Source organism: Squalius cephalus (genome assembly GCF_949319135.1).
Source record: "Squalius cephalus genome assembly, chromosome: 1".
Taxonomy (NCBI): domain Eukaryota; kingdom Metazoa; phylum Chordata; class Actinopteri; order Cypriniformes; family Leuciscidae; genus Squalius; species Squalius cephalus.
In genome coordinates this window covers 17,880,326-17,903,060 of record NC_137122.1, presented here as the reverse complement: position 1 = coordinate 17,903,060, position 22,735 = coordinate 17,880,326, and the positions used below count along the sequence as shown (strand labels likewise).

Below are 22,735 nucleotides of genomic sequence, written 5' to 3'. Positions count from 1 at the left end.
AATATTATTAATAAATATTAGAATATATTCAAATATTAATATTAATAAACAAACGTACTTCGATTATGATTTTTGGGCAAAAGTCAAAGCCTTATTTCAGACACATGGATTCAAGGCCTGGAAAGTCATTGAAAACAAATACAGGTCCTTAAAAGTGCTTGAATTAAATTTGAAATACATTTTTGTTCAGTAGAAACGCACATTTTTTGAAATAGCACCAGTCAAAGACAGAATGAAACGGTGCTAATGATTGTGGTATAAGGTAGCTGGAAAAAAAACCTTGGTGCGGAGCCCTGCATGAACCTATGACGCAGAGCTAATTATCAGGTCAAATGCCAGGGAAGTGCCAAATTATAGATTTTTGGCTCAGTATTGATTCATATAAGAACTGGTTACTGAAAGTCCCAGCAGATGTATATTTAGTCAAATTGGATGCCATGGGGGAGTCAGCACTGAAAAGTCAAGCAAAATGCGGAGGACATCAACAGACAATGAAGAGTCAAGCAAACGGTAAATATAATCTCATACAGTTGTATATGTTGTATTTAACTATAGCGAAAAATAAATGTATTCATTTTAAGAATGACTATATTAGTTAGTTTAGTGAGTAAATGTTTGTTAGTAGTCTGGATACAATGAAATGCTAGCCGGATAGCTAAACTCAGGGGCAAAATTATAAGATGCCCCCCTTACTACTAGAATATTTGTTTTGGGATTTGAGCTGTCAAGTCAAGTCCCCTTTATTTAGATAGCGCTTTTTACAATACAGATTGCATCAAATCAGCTTCACAGTGATAACATGAAAATAATACAACAAAGTTTGTTTCTAGAACAAAATTGCGTCAACGTCCACCTTAAGTAAGGCAGATCAATAATATTGTTGAATATTAAATGTCCCCAACTAAGCAAGCCAAAAGCCAAGGCAACAGTGGCAAGGCACCAAAACTCCATCAGGTGAAAGAATGGAGAAAAAAACCTTGGGAGAACCCAGGCTCAGTCGCTCAGTTCTCCTCTGGCCAAAGAGCGAACAGTGTATGATTATGATTCAGGCAGCATTACAGGTCAGAAGTCAGATTGGACATGTCGATGAGGCCTTCACAGGGCTGATGGGGCTGGCACTTCAGGGATGCATCATGGATGGGTCCAGGTGCAGGTCCACCATCTGATCTGGATACGGCCGGGATCCGGCTGACTTCAGTAACAAGGGAGGGACTGCTTGACACTTTAACCAGTGTGACAAGTACTGTGTCCCAAAGCAACATTCCTATTAAAAAGAATAAGAATGAACACCGTATTAATAAAGTATATCATATTATTGTGGCGGTTCCAGTGAGTAACTCGTTATTTCTGAGTTGCAGGTGCCAAACTCTAAGAGTAAAATACCAGTTAAAATTGAGAGATAAAGGCTCATCAGAATCTTGTATTCTTGAATCTGTTCTGCCCTTTTCTGAGTTATCAAGTGAAGGGTGAAGTGTTCTGATTAGAGGAATTGGATTAAACATTATTTCTGTCCCTCTGCATAGAGTACACTTGACTTCCGACCTGATCTGTGGAGAAGTATCTTTGGGAGTTTTTGCCATTTTTGCCAGTGGATGGGGTTTCTGTCATCTTGGGTAAAAATTTGGCTGGAGGTAGAGTCTGACGAGAGGTGATCCCACCTCCTGAGGTAGTGCCTATTCCAGTCACTGAGAACTCTGATATTTTACATCAAAATTTTCCTGAAGTATTCACAGCTTGTGTTGTGACTCGTGCAAGGAGTCGTGAGATGTCATTTGAGAAACAAGAAGTGTCAAAATATGTTTTGGTTTGTCTACCCTTTCACCTATTTCTTATAGGGAGTTGGTAGATGCGCAGCAGGAAGACCCTGAGTTGCAGAAGTTGTTTGATGCTGTTATTTCACCTCAGGAGGTAAGAAGTGCTGTTAGTGGATGTTTTATCCAAGATGAGATGCTTCTAAGGGAGTATGTTCCCTGTAAAAAGGATATACTGGAGGAGTGTATAATTCAATGGTGGTGCCGAAACAATTTCGAGACGTAGTATTACAACATGTACATGGTGAGGTTGCTGGACATTTAGGAGTACAAAAGACCTATGCCCGAACTTTACGACAATTTTAATGGCTCCGTTTGAAAAAAGACAATTTGTCTTTCATCACAAACGTGTCACACTTGCCAGGTAACTGGGAAACCAAATCACAGCTGTTGAAACCAGTGCCTTTCACATAGCTGTTACAAGCAAACCGTTTGAGCACTTAATAATTGATTGCGTGGGACCACTGCCTCCATCTAAATCAGGGAGTGCATACCTGTTGACCGTGATGTGCCAGACAACTTGCTATCCCACAGTCTATGCCATCCGAAGAATTACCACCAAAGCAGTTGTGAAAGCTTTAACTCGGTTCATATCTATTTTCGGGATACCTAAAATTATTCAAAGTGATAACGGTACTAATTTTACGCCTCGTATGTTTGCTGAGGTTTTAAAGGTGCTTAAAGTGAAACACAATCAGTCGAGCGTATATCATCCTCAAAGTCAGGGTGCGATTGAACGGTTTCACCAGACTTTGAAGTCACTTTTGCGTGCTTACTGTGTGGAGTTAAACCGTAACTGGGACGAGGGTTTACCCTGGCTATTACTTGCTGCTAGGGAAGTACAGCAAGAGAGTTTGGGATTTAGCCAGGACCTCTTTCTGTTTTGCGTGAGGGACTAGGTGAGGAGGATCCTCCGCAAAATTTGGTAGAGTATGTGAATGGTTTTCGTAGACATCATGTTTGTTTTTGGCTGGATTGAGTGCACAGAAAAATCTTGCTGTTGCGCAAGAGAAGATGAAGAATCACTTTGATAAGCATGCTGAAGGTCGTGTTTTTACACCAGGTGTAAAAATATTCAACTTATAGATTTTGTACTGACTATCGCAAGCTAAACGCCATCACTAAGCCCGATGTTTTTCCACTTCTTCGAATGGAAGATTGTATAGATAAGGTGGGTACAGCTAATTTTGTGAGCAAGCTAGATCTTCTTAAGGGGTATTGGCAAGTGCCGTTAACTCCTAGAGCCAGAGAAGTAACCTCCTTTATTACATCGTCTGGATTATACTTGTACTCTGTTATGAGTTTTGGGTTACGAAATGCACCTGCCACCTTCCAGAGATTGATGAACCGAGTGGTATTTGAGCTGGAAGGGTGTGCAGTGTACTTGGATGATGTTATTGTTTTCAGTGAGACCTGGGAACAACATTTAGTTCGCCTGCGAGCTCTTTTAACTCGGTTGACTGAGGCATGTCTTACAGTTAACTTGGCCAAGTGTGAGTTTGCCAAGGCCACTATAAGATATTTGGGGAAAGAGGTTGGCCATGGTAAAGTGCGTCCAGTTCAGACCAAAGTTCTTGCCATTCAGCAGTTTCCTTCTCCGTCTACCAAGAAAGAACTCATGCTTTTTTGGGGGATGGTCAGTTATTACCGGGGTCTCTGTTAAAATTTTTCAACCGTGGTTTTTAAGAACTCAGTGAAATTTGACTGGAGCGAAAATTGTCAGAGAGCTTTTGAAAATGTTAAATTATTATTGACCACTGCTCCTGTTCTAGCTGCCCAGAGGCTGGATATGCCATTTAAACTACAGGTGGATGCCAGCCAGGTTGGTGCTGGAGCTGTCTTATTACAGACAGGGGAGAATGGTTTGGACTATCCCGTAAGTTTCTTGTAAGTTTAACACTTATCAGAAAAATTAATCTGTGATCGAGATTAATTAGACACATTAAAGGATCGGATAACGTAGTGGCAGATGCGTTGTCCCGTGTTCCTGATCTGATCAATTAAGTGCAATGGTAGTATGGTTGTTTCTGTTTTTCTGTGCTCTCTTGTCGCCTTAATTTGCTTTCAGGATCCAGATTGCTGGTGGAAAGGTGGGGCAGTGTAGGAGAATGGAAAGAAAATCATGGTTGTACTGTGATCAGAGGTGGTATAACAATGTGTATAGAAATCTGATTTTTGAATGGGGGTGTGTGACGGTTCCAGTGAGTAACTCGTTATTTCTGAGTTGCAGGTGATTGGCTGAAGGGAGAGGTTGCACACCTGAATGTAATCACGACGCTCTATAAAAGAGATGGGAGCGTGGGGCTGAGTGATGCAGAGATTGGGGCTGTTTTCGTTTGCTTTGTATCTTGGGTCTCGTGTCAAGAGGCTTTCTGAGAACTCATGAGATGTGAGGGATATGGGAGATCACCGCCGCCTTTTGTTCCATCTCCTTGGGGACACTTTAACCACTCCTGGGATGGTTGTTGTTCTTGGAGGTTTCATGGACTGAGAATGGTTGGACTGTTGTCTTTCATAAATGCTACACCTTTGCACATATCTGCTGACACACTGATTACCATTTATACTGATCTTTAATGTTGTTCTGTCTCATACTGATAATTAAATTCACTTATTAATTGGCTGTGGTGTGTGGTGACTCCCTTATTTTGTTGCGATTCAAAAGAGATAGTAACATTATGTATAGGCAAGCAGACAAAATATGAATGTAATGCACACTTTGAGATCATATTCTGCATACTTGCATATAAGGTGTGTACTGAATTTGTTCTTATATCACTGTCTTAAATGCATTAAAGTCACGCTAATCGTTTTCTTTAACCGTTTTCTACAAGAAGAAAACGTGTGTATCCGTGTACATCATTATATATGATATTTTTAGTATCTTGAACTCTCCCACACTCAGATAAATGACACAGTGGGCATATAGCGCCCTCAGGTGACTGTTGATAATAATGGATAAATACCTTACCTGCAGGGTTTTCTTCATTGGCACCATTTATTTTCAAGCATGTTAATGGCATATTTTTATGAATGAAGACCAGTATCACTGATATAGCTACTTATGTCTCGATGAAAATTAATTTTTCCAAAATTTTAAACATTTATTAGGCTTAAAAAAAGAACTTTTATTTTAAGTGAACTTAAAACAATCCTCACTTAAACCCATAATAAATGTCATATTTACCTGTACCTTACCTGTCTAACTGATGTGAATTATATAGAAATTTAATACGTTTATAAAACAGTCCGCACTGCATAAATTATAAATGAAAAATAGATTAATCCTTAAGCGTTGAGCAGTAGTAATTTTCTCTGTTCCCATTGTTCTTTGGTTAACTTTACTAACAGAGAGAATTGCTGTCACTTTAATACCCGCCACTGCTGACAGGATCTCACGCATCTCATTCTCTACTCTTTACTTCCATTTAAGATTGTATTTAACTCATTTGACTGTTCTTGTGAAGGTACTCGACAAAACTGACATTTTGGCATAAACGTGTGTGTTATGGTTCGTTCAAGCGCGAAAGAGAACTCGATGGCGCCCTGTGTGTGTGTGTGTGTGTGTGTGTGTGTTTCAGGAGGACATTCACTGACAGCGCGTTCTCTTTTGTCTTCTCGCGCATTGATAGTTTAAAACATTTGCGTGAAGGAGAGCATGATCAAATAACCCAAGGGATGACAGAAAGAACGGACACTGCGATATTTTAACACGTTAAAGCCAAAAATTAATCGCATGCGTTTACATTGATAGCACTATCGTTAGGCTACTTAGCCTACATTGCTGACAGAAAATGCTGCGGTTTAAAGTGGACTCGTTTTCATGGTAGGCCTACACAGAATGTTTTTTTTGTAAGCTACACAGAATATTTAATTAAATATTAAAATTAAATATTTAGCCAAGTCTGAAGTTAACAAGCAACAGTGTATGTTAACGTTAGCTCAGTTATCAACAGGTAGGCCTATAGACAGAAAATATGATTATCCTGACCTGAGCTAATTTACTGAATCAACCAACTCACATCTCATTTCTTTCTTTTCATCCATGATGACATTAAAGTCACCTGTTGTTGTTTCTGGCGTTTCATCGCTGTCTGTGCCGCAACCGCTACTTGCTCATTAGAACATTCAATGAGCTATTTTACACAGGCTCGGTCCTGCTCCTCCGTGGCAATGACGGCGTGCGGTTAAACATCATAACAAACAATTTTTTGAGTGGGGGTGGGGGGGACAACGGGATTTTGGAAAGTGTCCCCATAGGAAATTACGCCCGTGGGTAGGACATCATCTCCAAGCTTCATGAACTAGCGCTCCTTTCACCGACAACGCTAACGTGACGTATAAATCTCAATCACACTGTGATGCTAGGCCCCGCCCTGCTCTGCTTCTGATAGGCTTGTAACGTTAGTAAGAACTGCGTTTCTTTCATATGATTGGTAGGTGAAATCAATTGACTCGAAAATATTAAACCGCATGCAAGTTCCAAAATTATTATTATTTTTTTCTCATGGCCGCACGCTGGAGATCCGGCACGGTGCCGGAATACTTTAAGCCCTGTATATGTCATGGTCCTTATATGGAAGACCGTTATAACTAAGTTTTATGGTATAATCAAAAGGTGAAATGCTCATTATATTGAAGAATGATGTAACTCTGTGTTATTAACTGTCAGAACCACGATCCGTGGTATCATTGCGTTCAGAAAAAAACAAAGGTGCTGAATTCTTAATTCAATGTATAAAATTATGCATTCTTCCATGTATACCAGGTTATAAATGTTTTATACCCGAAGTTAGAAATCCAGTACTAGCTCTAGAGGGCGTGTACCTAGTTAAACAAAGAAGGTTTGGCGCCACATACATTCGCCCCGCGATTGGAGTAGGTACGTGAGAAGGCGTGGTTTTAGCTCCTTCAAAATACGGCGTCTCTCTTCTCTCATTGCAGTTCCGCCACGAGAGAGAGAGAGAGTGACCCGCCTTCTTCCTGCCTTCTTCCAAGAAACCTTCGGTTACTTTCTTTATTTTCGTCTTAAGTTTTTCTTTTGATAGTCTACCTCAGTTTGATTATTTTCTTACAAACCAACGGGACCAACTTAAGGTTAAAATCATCTTTGGCTAAGTTTAACGAACGCTCTGAGTTACCATCGCAACAAACCCCGCCTTGACGAAGCTGCTGACCACGTGTTCCTGACTCCTTTGTTACACGACGCGCACACAAGAGGGCATCACTGAGCAAGTACTGTATTTCTTGAATTTGTAATCCAAACGAAATGCTGTTTTAAGTGGTCAAATAATTACTAGAAATTGTTGGGGTCTTGTTGAGCATTAAGGTTTTAAACTGTTTTGCCTTTCTTACTTGTCCTGACTCTCACACACACACCCTTACACTCACACATCCACACGTGTTCCTGAACACACACACCCCCACGTTTCTCAAACTTACACACACACACCCACACACGTGCTCCTAAGCCCACACGCATCCTCACCCTTTTTACGCACACACACAACCAATCCTCCAACACTCTCTCTCCCCTTTTCTCCTTCTCTCCTCTCTATATCTCTCTCATAAGTTTGTTTTGTTTTATTTGATTTTATTCTTTATTTGCGATCGCTATATTGTTTGTTTGTTATGCATATTTACTCCTGCGTGATTTGAAATAGTACATGTAATCTTAGTCGTTTGATTAAAAACTTATAATCTATGTGAATTGAATTTGTCTCATATTGTGCCATTATTGAAATCCCTGAAAGCGTTATTGCCTACCAAGCTCTACCAACATTTTACTATTAAAATATCTAAGTTGTCTAAACACGAAAATAATCAATTCTTTGTGGCCACAGGAAAGGGTTATTTGTCGGTGTTAAAGACAACAGGGTTTTGTTCAGACATTGTGCATCCGATCTGCCGGACGGATGGTGCGCACAATAAATGAACTTTTAACTCCTATCTAAATTCCCCTAATTAAAATATAATTCTACCTACCTATATCAGTAATTACTACGAGAAATCGTGTAATTGTTGATAGTTGAGGTTTTTGACCTATTCCCTATTTGGCATAATTCAATTTGTGTAAACGACATATACATATTCATATCTTATGAATAAGACCTCTCATTTAAGCTAATAAATTCCCTAACGTAGAGGCATTGTTGTTACAGAAATGAACTTTAAAAGTTCATTTAAAGTTTGTAATTTCACTGTTTTTACTCAATACAGTGAAATTTCAGCTATATTAAATATTTGAATGCAGTGTAAAGTTAAATTGTGTATTAAGAAATATCCTTGTTTTAGTGAACTCGATTAAAATCAGTTCAGGGTACTTATAACTATTGTTTTTTTATAAACTTAATTGAATTGAGGTAATCGGTGTCCTCAAATGAAATGAGTTAGCTGAACTTGTTGGGTTTTATAGTGTATCCATACTTTTCCTGAAGTATTTAAGTTTTAGTTTTAGTGATTCCTTTAGAGTGAACACGGGTGAATCTGACTGCAGTAGATGTGAAAGATATTAATAAAAATGATGTTATTTTAGCCAGCGCACATACCTGTATTTACATCCTGTTTTCAGTCGAAGCCCACAGTAATCGATTGTCGAGTTCACGCGCATAGGTTTAGTACGTACAATCATGCGCCCGAACTCGACAATCGATTACTGTGGACTTCAACCGGAAACAGGATGTAAATACAGGTATGTGCGCTGGCTGAAATAACATCATTTTTATTAATATCTTTAACATCTACTGCAGTCAGATTCACCGCGTGTTGACTCTGAAGGAATCACTCACATGGCTGGGCACTTGTAATGACACATCAAGGATATTAAGAGGCTAAAAACAGGTTTAAAACTTGCCCCATTGAAGTCAACAGGGTGCAAATTTTAAAAAGAGGATAACACGGTGTAGGCAACACTGATTTTTGTCGTTGTTCTCTGTACTGACAGCACTCGAAATTTACAAAAAAATGAGCTCAATGTTAAAATTGACCGGAGTTCTCCTTTAATCTCTTCTTCTATCTTCAGTTGATTTCATGTAAAGCTGTGTCTGAAGTCAGCTGTAGTACTTGTGTTTCTCTTTCCTTCAGTGATTCTGCTTGTCAACAGCAGGTGTTCATCACTAATAATCGGTTCATCACTTAATTTTACAATTATTATCCAATGATCATGCTGGGATCTCGAAATGTTCTATAACTCAATCAGTTTGAGCTCTGTTTCAGTCATTGTGTCCACATAATGAATGAATCTTCTCCTTTGTATGAATCTTCAGGTGTTTCTTCAGGACTGATGCTCAATGAAACTGTTTACCGCACTGATCACAGTTAAATGGTCTTTCTTCAGAATGAGAAGCAGATGTGATTTCAGAGAGAAAGCCTGAGTGTGAACTCGTATGTAAATCCTAAGCCTTGATTTTCATGTGAAGTGTTTTTTACATTGAGGGCAGGAGACAGATTTTCCGGCTTCTGTTTTTCCTTTCTTGTTCACGTCCATCAGGACGAAACATTAAAGAAACATTAAAACAAGTGAGATTTCAAATGAGAGACAAATGTGAAATGAAAAGTGAAGCCCAAAGTCAAGATCACTGATGAGTTTAAGAGTCATTTTAATCCCATCATATCTGGTCAACAACTGCTGTGCACGATTATTATCTATTTTAATATCATGAAAATAATTTGTGTTATAAATCACTAGTTTGGTCATGAAACTCTAGATGGCGCATGCTTGACGTAATCTGTAAGCAATCACAGAATTTCCAACGCCTTTCTAACATTAACAGAGGAAGAATCTGGAAGCTTCTCGTCTCTGTATTCTTGATAAGCACCAGAGCAAATACAAAAACATGAACTGCTGTTAGAAAACATGAAAATACTGTTTAACGTTTTATCTTCACCATAATAAACAGTGTCAGAAAGAGAAGAGATTTTCTTGCTCAGCACATAAAGATGAACTACTCACCGTGATCTGAGATTGTGGTGATGTGGTTCCTCCACTGTATGGATCTCCATGTGTATCTTCAGCTGACTTTTAAAAGGGAAACTCTTTCCACACTGATCACACGTGTGCAGCTTCTCTCTACTGTGGATCCTCTCATGTGATTTCAAATGTTGTGACAGACTGAATCTCTTATCACAGTGTGAACACTTGTAAGGTTTCTCTCCAGTGTGGATCCTCTCATGTCTTTTCATTGTTGCTGACATAATGAATCTCTTGTCACAGTGTGAACACTTGTAAGGTTTTTCTCCAGTGTGGATCTTCTCATGTGTTTTCAGATATGATGATCGACTGAATCTCTTGTCACAGTGTGAACACTTGTAAGGTTTTTCTCCAGTGTGGATCCTCTGGTGCTGATTTAAACATATCTCTGTAGTAAAAGTCTTCTCACACTCCAAGCACATGTACTCTCTCACTCTCTCGCTGTCATGAGTTTTCTGATGTCTTTGTAAAGATTTCAGCAGTGAAAAACTCTTTCCACACACAGAACATATATGTGGCTTCTCCTTCATATGGACTGTCAGGTGTGCCTTCAGGTTTGATGACCAAAAAAATGTTTTGCCACATTGATCACATGTAAACGGCTTCTCTCCGGTGTGGATCCTCATGTGATGCTCAAGACTTTGTTTGTATGGGAAACTCTTCCCACACTGAACACATGTAAATGGATTTTCTCCCGTGTGAACTCTCATGTGAAGCACCCAATTTTCTTTGTGTGGGAAACTCTTCCCACACTGATCACATGTGAATGGCTTCTCTCCAGTGTGAACTCTCATGTGACTCTTAAGGTGTATTAATTGACTGAAACTCTTCCCACATTGATCACATGAGAACAGCTTCTCTCCAGTGTGAACACTCATGTGACTCTTAAGGTTTGATGATTGTGTGAAACTCTTCCCACATTGATCACATGTGAACGGCCTCTCTCCAGTGTGAACACTCATGTGACTCTTAAGGTGTATTAATTGACTGAAACTCTTCCCACATTGATCACATGAGAACGGCTTCTCTCCAGTGTGAAATCTCATGTGAATCTCAAGATTATGTTTGCGTGTGAAACTCTTTCCACACTGAGTGCAGGTGAAAGATGTATTGGCTCTTATTTTCTTTAAAAATGTCTTTTTAGTCTTTGAGCGACTGAAAGGTTTTTCTCCAGGTTTGACATGATGTTTCTCCTCCACTTCACTCAGTTCTTCACTCTCCTCCTTCACTTGACTCAGTTCTTCACTCTCCTCCTTCACTTCACTCAGTTCTTCACTCTCCTCCTTCACTTCACTCAGTTCTTCACTCTCCTCCTTCACTTCACTCAGTTCTTCACTCTCCTCCTTCACTTCACTCCGTTCTTCACTCTCCTCCTTCACTTCACTCAGTTCTTCACTCTCCTCCTTCACTTTCATCAGGTCTGAAATGAAAGGGAAAAAAAAGTTTAATTGCATTTTCAGTACATCAAAATTCAAAGAGAGAAATATGATTATAAAGTTATAGGACATAAAGTGAGCCCTAAAATATTCCCATCATTTTGATGAGTTTTTATAAATTAATTATGCATGTCCCTGAAAATCTCCATGAATGAGGAACATGGATCTTCCAATTATTACTGTTAAAACATTATAGGCACAAATCCCATGTTTCTGTCAAGAGAACTATTAAAAATATTTGATCAGTGACACAATTATCTAATGTAATAAACACATTAAACATATACAACAGTGCCATAACGTTTTCAATTCAAGAACTGTTTTTTCTTTTTAAGCTGAACTGTTGTTTATTATAACAGATTATGTCATAAACAGCAGGAGATTTAAAGGTGCTCTAAGACGTTCAAAGTATCGTCAAACAAAACGAAGGCTAGCTCGACCCTCCCTCCTCCTCATCCCGTTCGTGGAGCCTGGGTTGTCTACAGAGACTGCGTTTTTTTACAGTGTGTTCAGTAGACAGGCAGCTAGCAGATATTGAGGAGATGTTTGCTGTATGTGACAAAAACGGTTTCAGCCTAAAAAACATGTCACATCGCTTAGAGCACCTTTAATAGGCTACATTCAAAATAATGCACAGATCTATTTTGAAATGAACAATGTTTTTACTGTATGTTTAATCCCGGCTTAAATACATAACTGACAGTTTACATTAAAGGAACTCTTTTTGGGACTTTAGCTTATTCACCGTATCCCCCAGAGTTAGATAAGTCCATACTAGGGATGTCAATTTTCACAAATTCCCATGATCGATCGTCATTTAAATTAACGATCAATTAATTGATTAATCGTTAGCCGTAATATGCGATATGCGTCTACTGCAGTGGCTATGGCCAACAGCATGACGGGCTGCAAATGCTGCTCAAAACGCTATGTTCCTCACCAAATCAATGAGAATGGTTTTAAATATAAATAAAGGGCTAGTAGGATTGTAAAATGTTTCGATGTGATTGATAATTAAATGAATTATTTAATAATCAAATATAACTACTAATACAACGTGTCACCAACGCCTCGTATGCGCTAGAATGTGTGACTGTTGTGGACGCGCTCTTCCTGGAACAACTGCACGCGCTGAATGAATCTGCTACCGTTAAACTGGAGCACTTTGCTAGCACATTATTTATCTAAAAGAAACGCATCCTATATGAGATTAATCAGATATATTCAAAATAAACATAATATTAAAAATTATGTCTGCACAAAATGATGCAAATTCATGCACAAGTGAACTTGAACTAAGTTACATGCCATTCATTCAGAACTACTCATGTTGTGGACGCGCTCTTCCTGGAGCAACGCGACACGGCAACTAAACCCAAATAATTCACAATGTTTTATTGTTCTCTTTATAATGTTATGTAATATTACAGTCCCAATATTCAAAATTAGTCGTGCACTGCCGTTTGAGCTGCGCGCGCTGAAGCTGACGCTTTACTACAGAGTTAATTCTTAACCAAATGCATCCAATGTGAGATAAATCAGATATAGATAGGCTAGGCATACACAAAATAAACAGTATTACAACTTACATTTGCACAAAACAAAAGGCTGCGAATGCACACGCAAACTTATAGTCATGATGAAGGTGTAAAATGGTCCCAAACATAACTCCGGTGCGCTCGCTTTACATGTTTCGCGGTTGAGCAGCGCGCACGCGCATGAAGACCTGCTTAATCGATGATCGATAAGTTGTATCGATTAAATGTATTATCGACAATTAATCGATCGTCGATTAATCGTTGACATCCCTAGTCCATACATACCTTTTTCATCTCCGTGCGTTCTGTAAGTCTGTTTGACGCACCCACCGTTAGCCTAGCTTAGCACAAAGACTGGATGTAAATGGCTACAGCTAGCATACTAATCCCAATAAGTGACAAAATAACGCCAACATTTTCCTATTTACATGTTGTGATTTGTCACAGTGTGTACCAATTACAAGGTCACATAAGACAGCCATTTTTTAAACGTTTAAATACTGGGAACTATTTTCTCTGAAGGCGAAGCACTGCTACTTGGGCGGAGTGATTAGCGCAGCACCCAAGAAGCTCCGCTCCGTAAACAAAACCAACGTGAATAACTAGCTACTAGCTAGTAGCGAACGTGAATCGTGATCATGGCTGACTTTTAGGAATTGTCAGAGGGTTTTTATTTGGTATCAAACCAAGGTGATGATACCAAGAGATGAAAAAGGTATGTATCCACTTATCTAACTCTGGGGGATACGGTGAATAAGCTAAAAAAAGTCGAAGGGGGAGAATACACACTGCAAGCACATAATCAAGCAAAGTGTGTTTCTCACAGCGCATATCCTGTGCAATGAAGCCCGTGATTCAACCTTTCTGAACTTTATGAATGATTATTTTATGGAAGGTTCGAGTGGTGTGTGTGTGTGTGAGGCACACACAATCAGGGCCGGCGCATGCACTTCTGCCGCTCTAGGCGAAAAACATTTGTGCCGCCCCTAGGGCTGGTCCGAATACCATTTTTTGAGCTTCGAAGCTTCGGTAGTAATGAACATGGAATATTCAAAGCTTCGAGAGGGTGCTGAACATATACTTCTCTCTAATAAAGGCAGGAATCTCTATGTGTCTGTATGTCCGTTTGCATTTTGATTATTTCGAGAACCGTTCATCCAATCGACTTAACAAGGGAGTGCAGTGTCGCATTTGGTGGTGCAATATAGATAGACACGCGAGACGCGACACGTTCAGAATTAATAAACCTTTAGTAAACTACAGAACAACGCGAGCTGGAAGCGGCGCACCTCACGCGGGCAGAGCTTATATACTTAACGCACGCTGCACTAGTGATATAAAACGCACACACACAGGTCTGTTAAATTAAGCAATACTTTAAGGTATTTTTCTGACTAACAAATTACTGACACAGTAAAGGGTAGATTTAAATTAAGAAAAACAAAATTTAAATAAAGAAAAACAAAATTTAAAATTTCAGTAAAGAAAAAACGAAATTTAAATAAAACAATTTAAATAAAGAAAAAACGAAATTTAAAATTTAAATAAAGAAAAAACGAAATTTAAATAAAGAAAAAACGAAATTTAAATAAAGAAAAAATTTAAATAAAGAAAAAAACAAATGTAAAATTTAAATAAAGAAAAAACGAAATTTAAATAAAGTAAAACGAAATTTAAATAAAGAAAAACTAAATTTAAATAAAGAAAAACGAAATTAAGTTCAATTAAAAATGAGATTAATTTAGATTGATAATAAGGGGTAAAAAGGCTAATACATTTTGTTTCTATTGTTATATTTTCCACAATGTCAAAGCAACGCAGCTTAACCCAAAACACAAGCTCAGGCATGCACTTCTGTCCACACACACTCCGCTGTTCTGCGCTCTATAGCCAGAGAACACTCCCGTTGCAGGAACACTTTAGTAGGCCAAGAGGAAGCAAATATATACTATATGCGTATAGGTGGATGTGATCGGGGAATTTGGCTGTTAAAAGTGTAACATTTAAAGCCACTTAAATTAACGAAATGACTCAAATAAAGATTCGTTCATTTTGATGAACGAGATCGAACAAGAGAGACAGTAAAATGATCCGAACTTCCCATCACTCAGTCATGACTCATGACTCGTGAGAGCAGGGGGCGGCGCAGCAAATCATATAGCCTGTTTTGTGAATTGTTCATTCCCGATTGGCACACATTTTGCCGCCCTTACAAAAGTGCCACTCTAGGCAATTGCCTAGTTCGCCTATATGGACGCGCCGGCCCAGCACACAATGCCAGCAAATTAGCTCAAAAAGGGAAATATATATAATTAATTATGACAAGTTATAATTGTGTGTAATGTGTATAGCCTATATATTTAGATCAGCTTTCAGAATTAATTAACTGTAGTAGGATTAATATTACAGTCAACTGATCTGTTTTTCCACCGAAATGACAGTACAACCTTTTAAAAAATCTTAAGAAAGATTATTCTCCTGCCAAGAAGAATATCCTCCTTATTCTATTAGCATTTCATCTAAGGGTACGCTTACACGACAACGATATGCTTAAAACGGAGAAGTTCTTCTGCGTACAGACGGCACCATTGTCAAAATGATCCCCATTTACACAGATCTCCGAAAACTACTAAAAACCCTGTATTGTGCTTCCAGGCCACTAGATGGCGATGAAACACTATAGACTGAACACCTAATCTGCTTGTGTATGACGTCATAGTATTCAGAGATACACTTTTTTGTTTACATGTTTTTGTTGTTTACACTGAGACCGTTTTCAAAAACTTGACCTTTGAAACCTGTTTTTAAAAGTTTGCATTTTCAGGCCACCAAAACGGCAATGTCATGTAAGCGAACAGCCAAAACACTCAAACAGTTTTACGTTTTTAGTTGAAAACGGTGTCGTGTTAACAGCCCCTAAGGCTCTGGCTGGAAGTCAGTTGTAGTTTTTGTGTTTCTCTTTCCTTCAGTGATTCCGCTTGTTAACAGCAGGTGTTCATCACTAATGTTCAATCATCAGTTAATTAATCACTTAATTATCTAATTAACTTTAACACTGCTTCAGTGTTACTTTAACACTCTGTAGAGTGGCACCATATTTGCTCAAAGTGTTGATTTAACCCTTTATGACCTGCCATAGAACAATTCCGCCAGAGTATATCTTCATATTTTTATATGCTGTGCTGTCATTCCTTTGAGCATTTTCATATGCCATACATCAAAATAATCCTTACACCCCCAATTTGAAGTCTATGTAATAAATCAATAGTAACTAGATAAATAGCCTAGCTCAACAGTGCAATTAACAAACAAAAAAATAAATCGTTTTTTTTTCCTACATATTTTATTAAATACAAGAAATATCGTAAATGTCAACCTCAAACTTGTCTATGTAAAAAACCTGCATAAAACACTTTAAAACTACACACAATTGATTAGAACTGTTTACATAAATTAGTTTGTAAGATACAGTTTATTTTTATAAACTGCGTTGTGGAGTCAAACAAAAAAAAGGGAGAAAAAAAAAACCCTAGGCATAACTTTACGTGCGCGTATGTGTGTGAATGTGCTTGCATTTGTAAATGTGCATATGTGTAAAAGAGTAAGAAATTATAAAATGAAGCAATGATAAAAACACAATAAGGAAAGTAAAACACAGTAGAGAAACATACAGCAAATTGGAGTCAAATGTCGCAGCTTGTGATGTCAGAACATGCGACAAACCCTGGGGTCATAGTGCACAGAACGTGATTACGTCAATGAGCCATCGGAAGATGTAACTATCAATCGCAGATCTATAGAACATGTGTGCAAAGACGTGCAATGCATTTTGGTGTTTTTTTTTTTGTAAATGTATATTACGCAATTTGTGCAGACTCATTAGAGGGTGAAAACAAGGCAACAGGAGCATGTTTGGGGGCTTGATCTGAACATCTCTGGTTTTGTATGCAAAAATAATTATTGAGCTAGCCATTTGGTTTCAGTTTCTATCGGCTCTTAAACAGAGACACGCAAACGGGAGCGTCGGTCTTAAAGGATTAACACTGGGGATTTAAAAATGTTTGGTAACATGGTTGCAAAAAAATGTGAGCCAGTTATTACATTTATAATAGAACGGCTAAAATATTTAGTTGGACCTGATGTTGACAATCAATACAAGTTTATCAAACCTCCCTTTACTGACTTTTAACAATGTAGATTGTTTCAAAGCAGCTTTACAGAGATAAACGTATAATTAGAGATAATCTTCTATTTCATAGTTTACCTGTTTATCTAAATGTGATGAAGTGCTTGAATGTTTCTAACATGAATGTTCTTCAGCATCATGAATGAATGAAGAATAAACACCAACCTCTTTGTTCTTCAGGATCTTCAGTGTGTTTCATTCTGCAGGGTTCTGGATCACTCATGTTCTCACTGTCCTCTTTAATAAACTCAGTCTTTACAGATTTCAGCTCTTCCTGATGCTCTGATGCTCGTCTTCACTTGTAGCTGATGGGAATATTCCAGCATTTATTGGAGAATTGCAGTGGGAGGAGCTTCACTGCTGATGTTATTGCTGTGGGAGGAGCTGATCTGCAAAAATCAAAGTTATCAGTTACTGAGTTTGTTTTAATACTAAATGACACATCTAAGCCTTATGTCTGTATCTCTTAGGCCTGCACGATTAATCGTAGTTTAATCACGATAACGATATCCAGGGTTCGCAAAACCGCCTGCCCGACGTCCCGGGACTATTGTGTTTTCCAGTCGGGCTACCAAAATGCACTGCCCGACGGGATATCTGAAATAGCCTAGTGTTCGCTTCAGTCTTGTTATAATCAGATAATAATCAGCAGTAGTGCCGAGCAGAGCGCACGTCAGAAACAGAGAGGACAGGGTGTGTGTGTGTGTGTGTGTGTTCATCTGAGTCTCATTGGTCTGTGGTGCTCGTCAATGTCAGAATATTTTAGATGACCAATTAAATCAAAGTAGGCGGGCTTTATGTTCACAAGAAGCTGCTGAGCGCGAATTTGAGCAGAGCGACTCCACGCTTCAGTTTACGGTCAAGTGCGAGGTAAGATGTAGCCAAACTAAACATTTCATATTTTACAGCTTTTTTAGGTCATAAATGTGAAACGAATGACAAAAATAATCAGGCAAATGAATATACTTTTGTCGAATTTCGCCATTTTGAACTGAAAATAGGCCTGTAATGTGACTAATAATTAGCTTACTGTCATTGTGAGGGGACATTAGCATTAACAAAGCCGTTTTCATGTTAGGCACAAGATTAATAATGAATGTGTGCATGTTAAGAATTAATATACAATTTGTAGCCTTCAGTAAATTAAAAAAGTTCAGCTTTAGGAGGGGAAGAGGCTCTTTCTTATCCTTTTTTGGCCTTCAAACGTCTTGAAATGGACATATTTAGAGAAATAAAAAAAGTTGAACCCCCTAATAACCTTAAATGTAGGACCTCTTTGATTATAAAGCCCTGTCTACGGCCCTGTATTAGGAAAAAGATCAATAATGAATGTGTACATATTGTGAATGAATTTAATAAACTTAGTTAGGCTACCTAGCTTTCCTAGTAGCTTTCAGTAAATTAATGCATCTGAGAAAATGATTCATAAATCAACCTGTCAGTTGACCCTTTGTTTACTTTCTTCACCGACAGACAAAAATGAAAAGCCTATATCAGTCAAAGCTCAGCTTTAGGAGGGTAAGAGACAGAGCAAGAGAAAAACATAGAGAATAGGAGTGTGATGCTGATGAGGAGAGAAAAATAATCAGCTGCCCACTTACATGGTTTTAAAGCTATTGTTATCCAATTTTTTTGGCCTTCAAAACATCTTAAAATGCACATATAGATCAGAGAAATGCAAATTTTCTCAGGGGTGCCCCCGAACCCCCTAACTACCATATCTCACATTCGGGACCTCAGTGATGAAAAAACCCTGCCATCTGCATGTTAATGAAACAAGTTTATAGTGAGTATTAGACCCTAAACTAAAGAGTTACTTATTATTATTTATTTATTTTTTATCATACTCTCATTGAGAGTTGAGCCACAGACACAGACTGATTCATGTTCCACACTGGTCACACAAATTTCAGTTCAGTTAGAACCAGATGCATATTTGTTGATATTTGTGTTATGAAAAAGTTTTTGATTAAATTGTTTTGACTCCTAACCAATAGGGCTGTACCAGAATATTCGAGTATTCGAATATTCGTTCGGTGGGTTGGTATTCGATTTTCAAATTTGCCATTCGAATATTCGTTTAAATTTTTTTTTTTTTTTTTTCCACACCTGGCATCCCCCTAGAAACGGTTCCCATTCGCGCTTGAATGGGGCTGTCATGCGTTTTCTCAGATCGGATAGTTCTCTCTGATTTATCAATATGAACAATGAACACATAAATGTGTTTTTGCAAAACGGATATGAATCCGAACTTCAAATCCCGCGATGTAATGGAGTGCACGTCACTAGCAACAGATAAGCTGCATTTTACTGATCGTCAGCTAAAATTTCTAAATCAAAGACCGCAATAAGAGAGCGGCAACAGCCCTGGTAAGATCATTTCGGTTCTTTACTTTTAATGAAGTTGATTGTGTGTTAAAGCATCTGCGACCCACTTTCACTTTGATTTGCGATAGTTTGCACGTTGGCTTGATGAATAGATGCTGATCTGCGGTGACGCGTGCTGTAAGCGTCGTCATATCTGGCTATAACATGATATAGCCTAAAACACGCTCTCACACGGTTATTTTTTTTAGCATTTTTGGGCGAAATACAATACTCTTATTTTAGAGCGCAGAACAGCGGAGTTTGTATGGGCAGAAGTGCATGCCTGAGCTTGTAGGCTATAAGCTGCGTTGCTTTGACATTGTGGAAATAGAATAGAAAGAATATATTAGCCTACCCTTTACTGTGTCAGTAATTACTGTGCTGCTGATTTCTGATTTGAGAGTTATTTGTTACTCAGAAAAATATTAGGCTGTGTTTTGTATCACTAGTGCAGTGTCCGTTCTCGGAGCCCTGCGCGTGAGGCGCGCGCGCGCTTCCCGCTCGCGCTGTTCTGTATTAAAAGTTTATTAATTCTGAACGTGTCACGTCTCGCGTGTCTATTGCACCAAATGTGACACTGCACTCGTGAAGTCGATTGGATGAACGGTTCTAAATGCAAGATAAATAATCTAAATGCAAACAGACAGACGCATAGAGATTCCTGCCTTTATTAGAGAGAAGAATATGTTCAGCCCCCTCCCTCCGAAGCTTCGAATATAGCTTCGAAGCTCAAAAAATGGTATTCGGACCAGCCCTACTAACCAATATTCTACATTAAAAATTGTAGTCTTGGGCTTGTAGGCTATATGGGCTAGTAAAATTCATTTCTGGCTACCAAAATCTGAAGAGTGCCTGCCCGAAGGTCTACCAGTGATTTTGAAATTTTGCAAGCCCTGATATCTGTCTCCCACGATTAATTAACCATAATCGTCACGATATCGCACAAAACAAACATTGTAGGTTTGCAGTGTTCGTTTTCCTTATGGGTTAAATTTGAGAGTGTATAGATGATCAACTGCATCACATGTCTCACGTGATGGTGTTTAGATTTCAAGCGCGCTCTCATGGTGTAGCAGAAGTTGGCGTCACGCGATAAGCTTATAGTCATTCAGCTGAAATAAATATAATGACAGAACAACAAGATGAAGATGAAGAAGTGTGTTCGTTAGTTCACAAAAAGGGGTCATACTCCATTGTTAGGAAGTATTTCGGGTTCAGTGAAAGTGATGTTGATCAGGTACGACTACGAGTCCTATGCAAACTGTGCTCCTGTGCCATACAGACGTCGCAAGGTAACACAACTAACTTCCTCAACCACCTTAGAAGTCACCATAAAGTACAATATCAAGAATTTCAAAGGTTTAAGGCACAAAAAGCTGCAACCATAAAAAATCCCCAGCCTTCCACAACACAGACAACAATAACGGGGGCATTGCTCAACGCAATACCATATTCGCCTGGCTCGCAAAGACACACGGAAATAACAGAGGCGATCACGTTTCATTTAGCCAATTTAAAGATACGACACCTAGCGTCATACAGTATATTTAGCATATTCTGCCAAATACAGTGCAATCACAGAGATTTAAAAGTTTAAGATTAAGCCAGCGATATTTGGCTGGTCATACAATACTATATGTGAACGTATGTGCACCCAGCAGAATTTAGAAAAAAAGCAGTGTTTACTGATAAATAGTCTCATGTAGGTGTACATAATTTGTAAACATTAAAAAAAAATGGTCACATTACAATAATGTTCTGTTAGTATTAAAATACATTAGATATCATGAGCTAATGATAAGTACATGTTTAGCGTTAGAGCAGCACGCACGCACATGAACCTGCTTAGTTTTATCGATGTATTATCGACAATTAATCGATCGTTGATTTATCGTTAACATCCCTAGTTTGATTTTATGATAACTACATTGTAATAAGATCACTAACACGTTACAGTTTTTATGTGCAGAAACTGATAATCATCATGATTTATCAAGCGACGAGAATACTTTTTGTACACAAAAAAATAAAAATAAATAAGCAGTGCTTCTGTGTTGTACGTCACACGCATCACCCACATGACCAGCGTCAGCCAATAGTGAGCCTACGTTCTGACGTACAACCCAGAAGCGCTGCGCTGTTACACCACGTGAACTCACTCAGAAGAACATCAAGAATTGAAGAAAGTCGTTATTTTTGTTTTGTTTTTTTATGCACAAAAAGTATTCTCGTCGCTTGATAAACTTATGGTTGAGCCACTGTAGACACTAGGACTATTTTAAACTTTGTCTTTACTAACTTTTCTGGGCGGGCAAGTTTCAATTACAGAGAAGCCTATGGAGGAGTGAGACAGCTCTCAGATTTAATACAAAATATCTTCATTTGTGTCTTATGGGGTTGGAACAACACAAGGGTGAGTAATTACTGACAGAATTTTCATTTTTGGGTGAACTAACCTTTTAATTGTTCAGGTAATGTGTGTACTCTATTACTCAAGTCTCTTATTTCACTACACTGTGGCTGCACTTAGTGTTTTTAAAGGACTACTTAGATTGAGTATAAGTTTCTGTTGCACTTTCATATTTAAAAACTGAAATGCATTTTATTTAACAAAATAGTTTCTGGAAATTAAGTTTTAAAGACATTTTTTTTTTCAAATATTATTCATATATAGGCAATTTTTTATATTCCTATATTTAGCCTATATTTATACAGTTATATTGCAAAACTAAAATACCATTTTCAGTTTAGTGTTAGATTTGTGGCTGTGGCTAAATAATATATTACTGTCAAATGCATAGGCTAATACAAATACTTTAGTTTACCTGTTTGTCTTAATGTGAAGAGGTTATGTCTACGGCATAAAATACTACATATGGTAACATATGGCAACTACAGGTAACGTTACATTAAACATGGTTCTGTGTAAACATTTTTTTTACTGTGGTAAACCATGGTTAGTCTCGTAATGTGCTCATATTCTGACGACAGATATTTGGCTACATTTGTTTTGTAGAGTGTGTGTGTGTGTGTGTGAGTGCTGATCAAATAAACCCTTCGAGGATTGTAATATTATGAGTTAGAACGATTGTATGAACTTTTTGCGTGTTTTAACATAAACAGTAGCATTAGCAGTAGCATTTACAAATAACAGCGCATAAAAAGTATGAGACATCTAACAAAAAACATACCTTTCTGAAACGTCCTGTAACAGCCGTTGGTGCACAAGTTCTGCTCGATTCCTCTCCAATAATATTCTCTAAATCTGATTCGGGCTGAAATTGATGAGGCAATATTGACGCCTGTGTTTATAATACACCGGAGCACATGCAACTGCTGTTATGGTAACGGCGTGACGTTTCCGGACAGCGTGAACTAGGCGGTTAGCGAATCACAACACACACTGGGCCAAGCTGACCAATCAGAGC

At 38.3% G+C, this 22,735-nt stretch overlaps 1 protein-coding gene across 1 annotated transcript; it reads right to left on the bottom strand.

Moving 5' to 3' along the window:
• Window positions 1-711: 711 nt before the first annotated feature.
• LOC307162769 (uncharacterized protein) lies at window positions 712-22,653 on the bottom strand. The gene is made up of 4 exons (XM_079878349.1): window positions 22,499-22,653; window positions 17,106-17,329; window positions 9,763-11,200; window positions 712-1,264 (listed from the first exon to the last, which is right to left on the bottom strand). Exons 2-4 carry the CDS (start codon window positions 17,161-17,163, stop codon window positions 1,225-1,227), a joined length of 1,536 nt encoding a protein of 511 aa, XP_079734475.1. The 5' UTR covers window positions 17,164-17,329; window positions 22,499-22,653; the 3' UTR covers window positions 712-1,224.
• Between the last annotated feature and the right edge of the window lie 82 nt (window positions 22,654-22,735).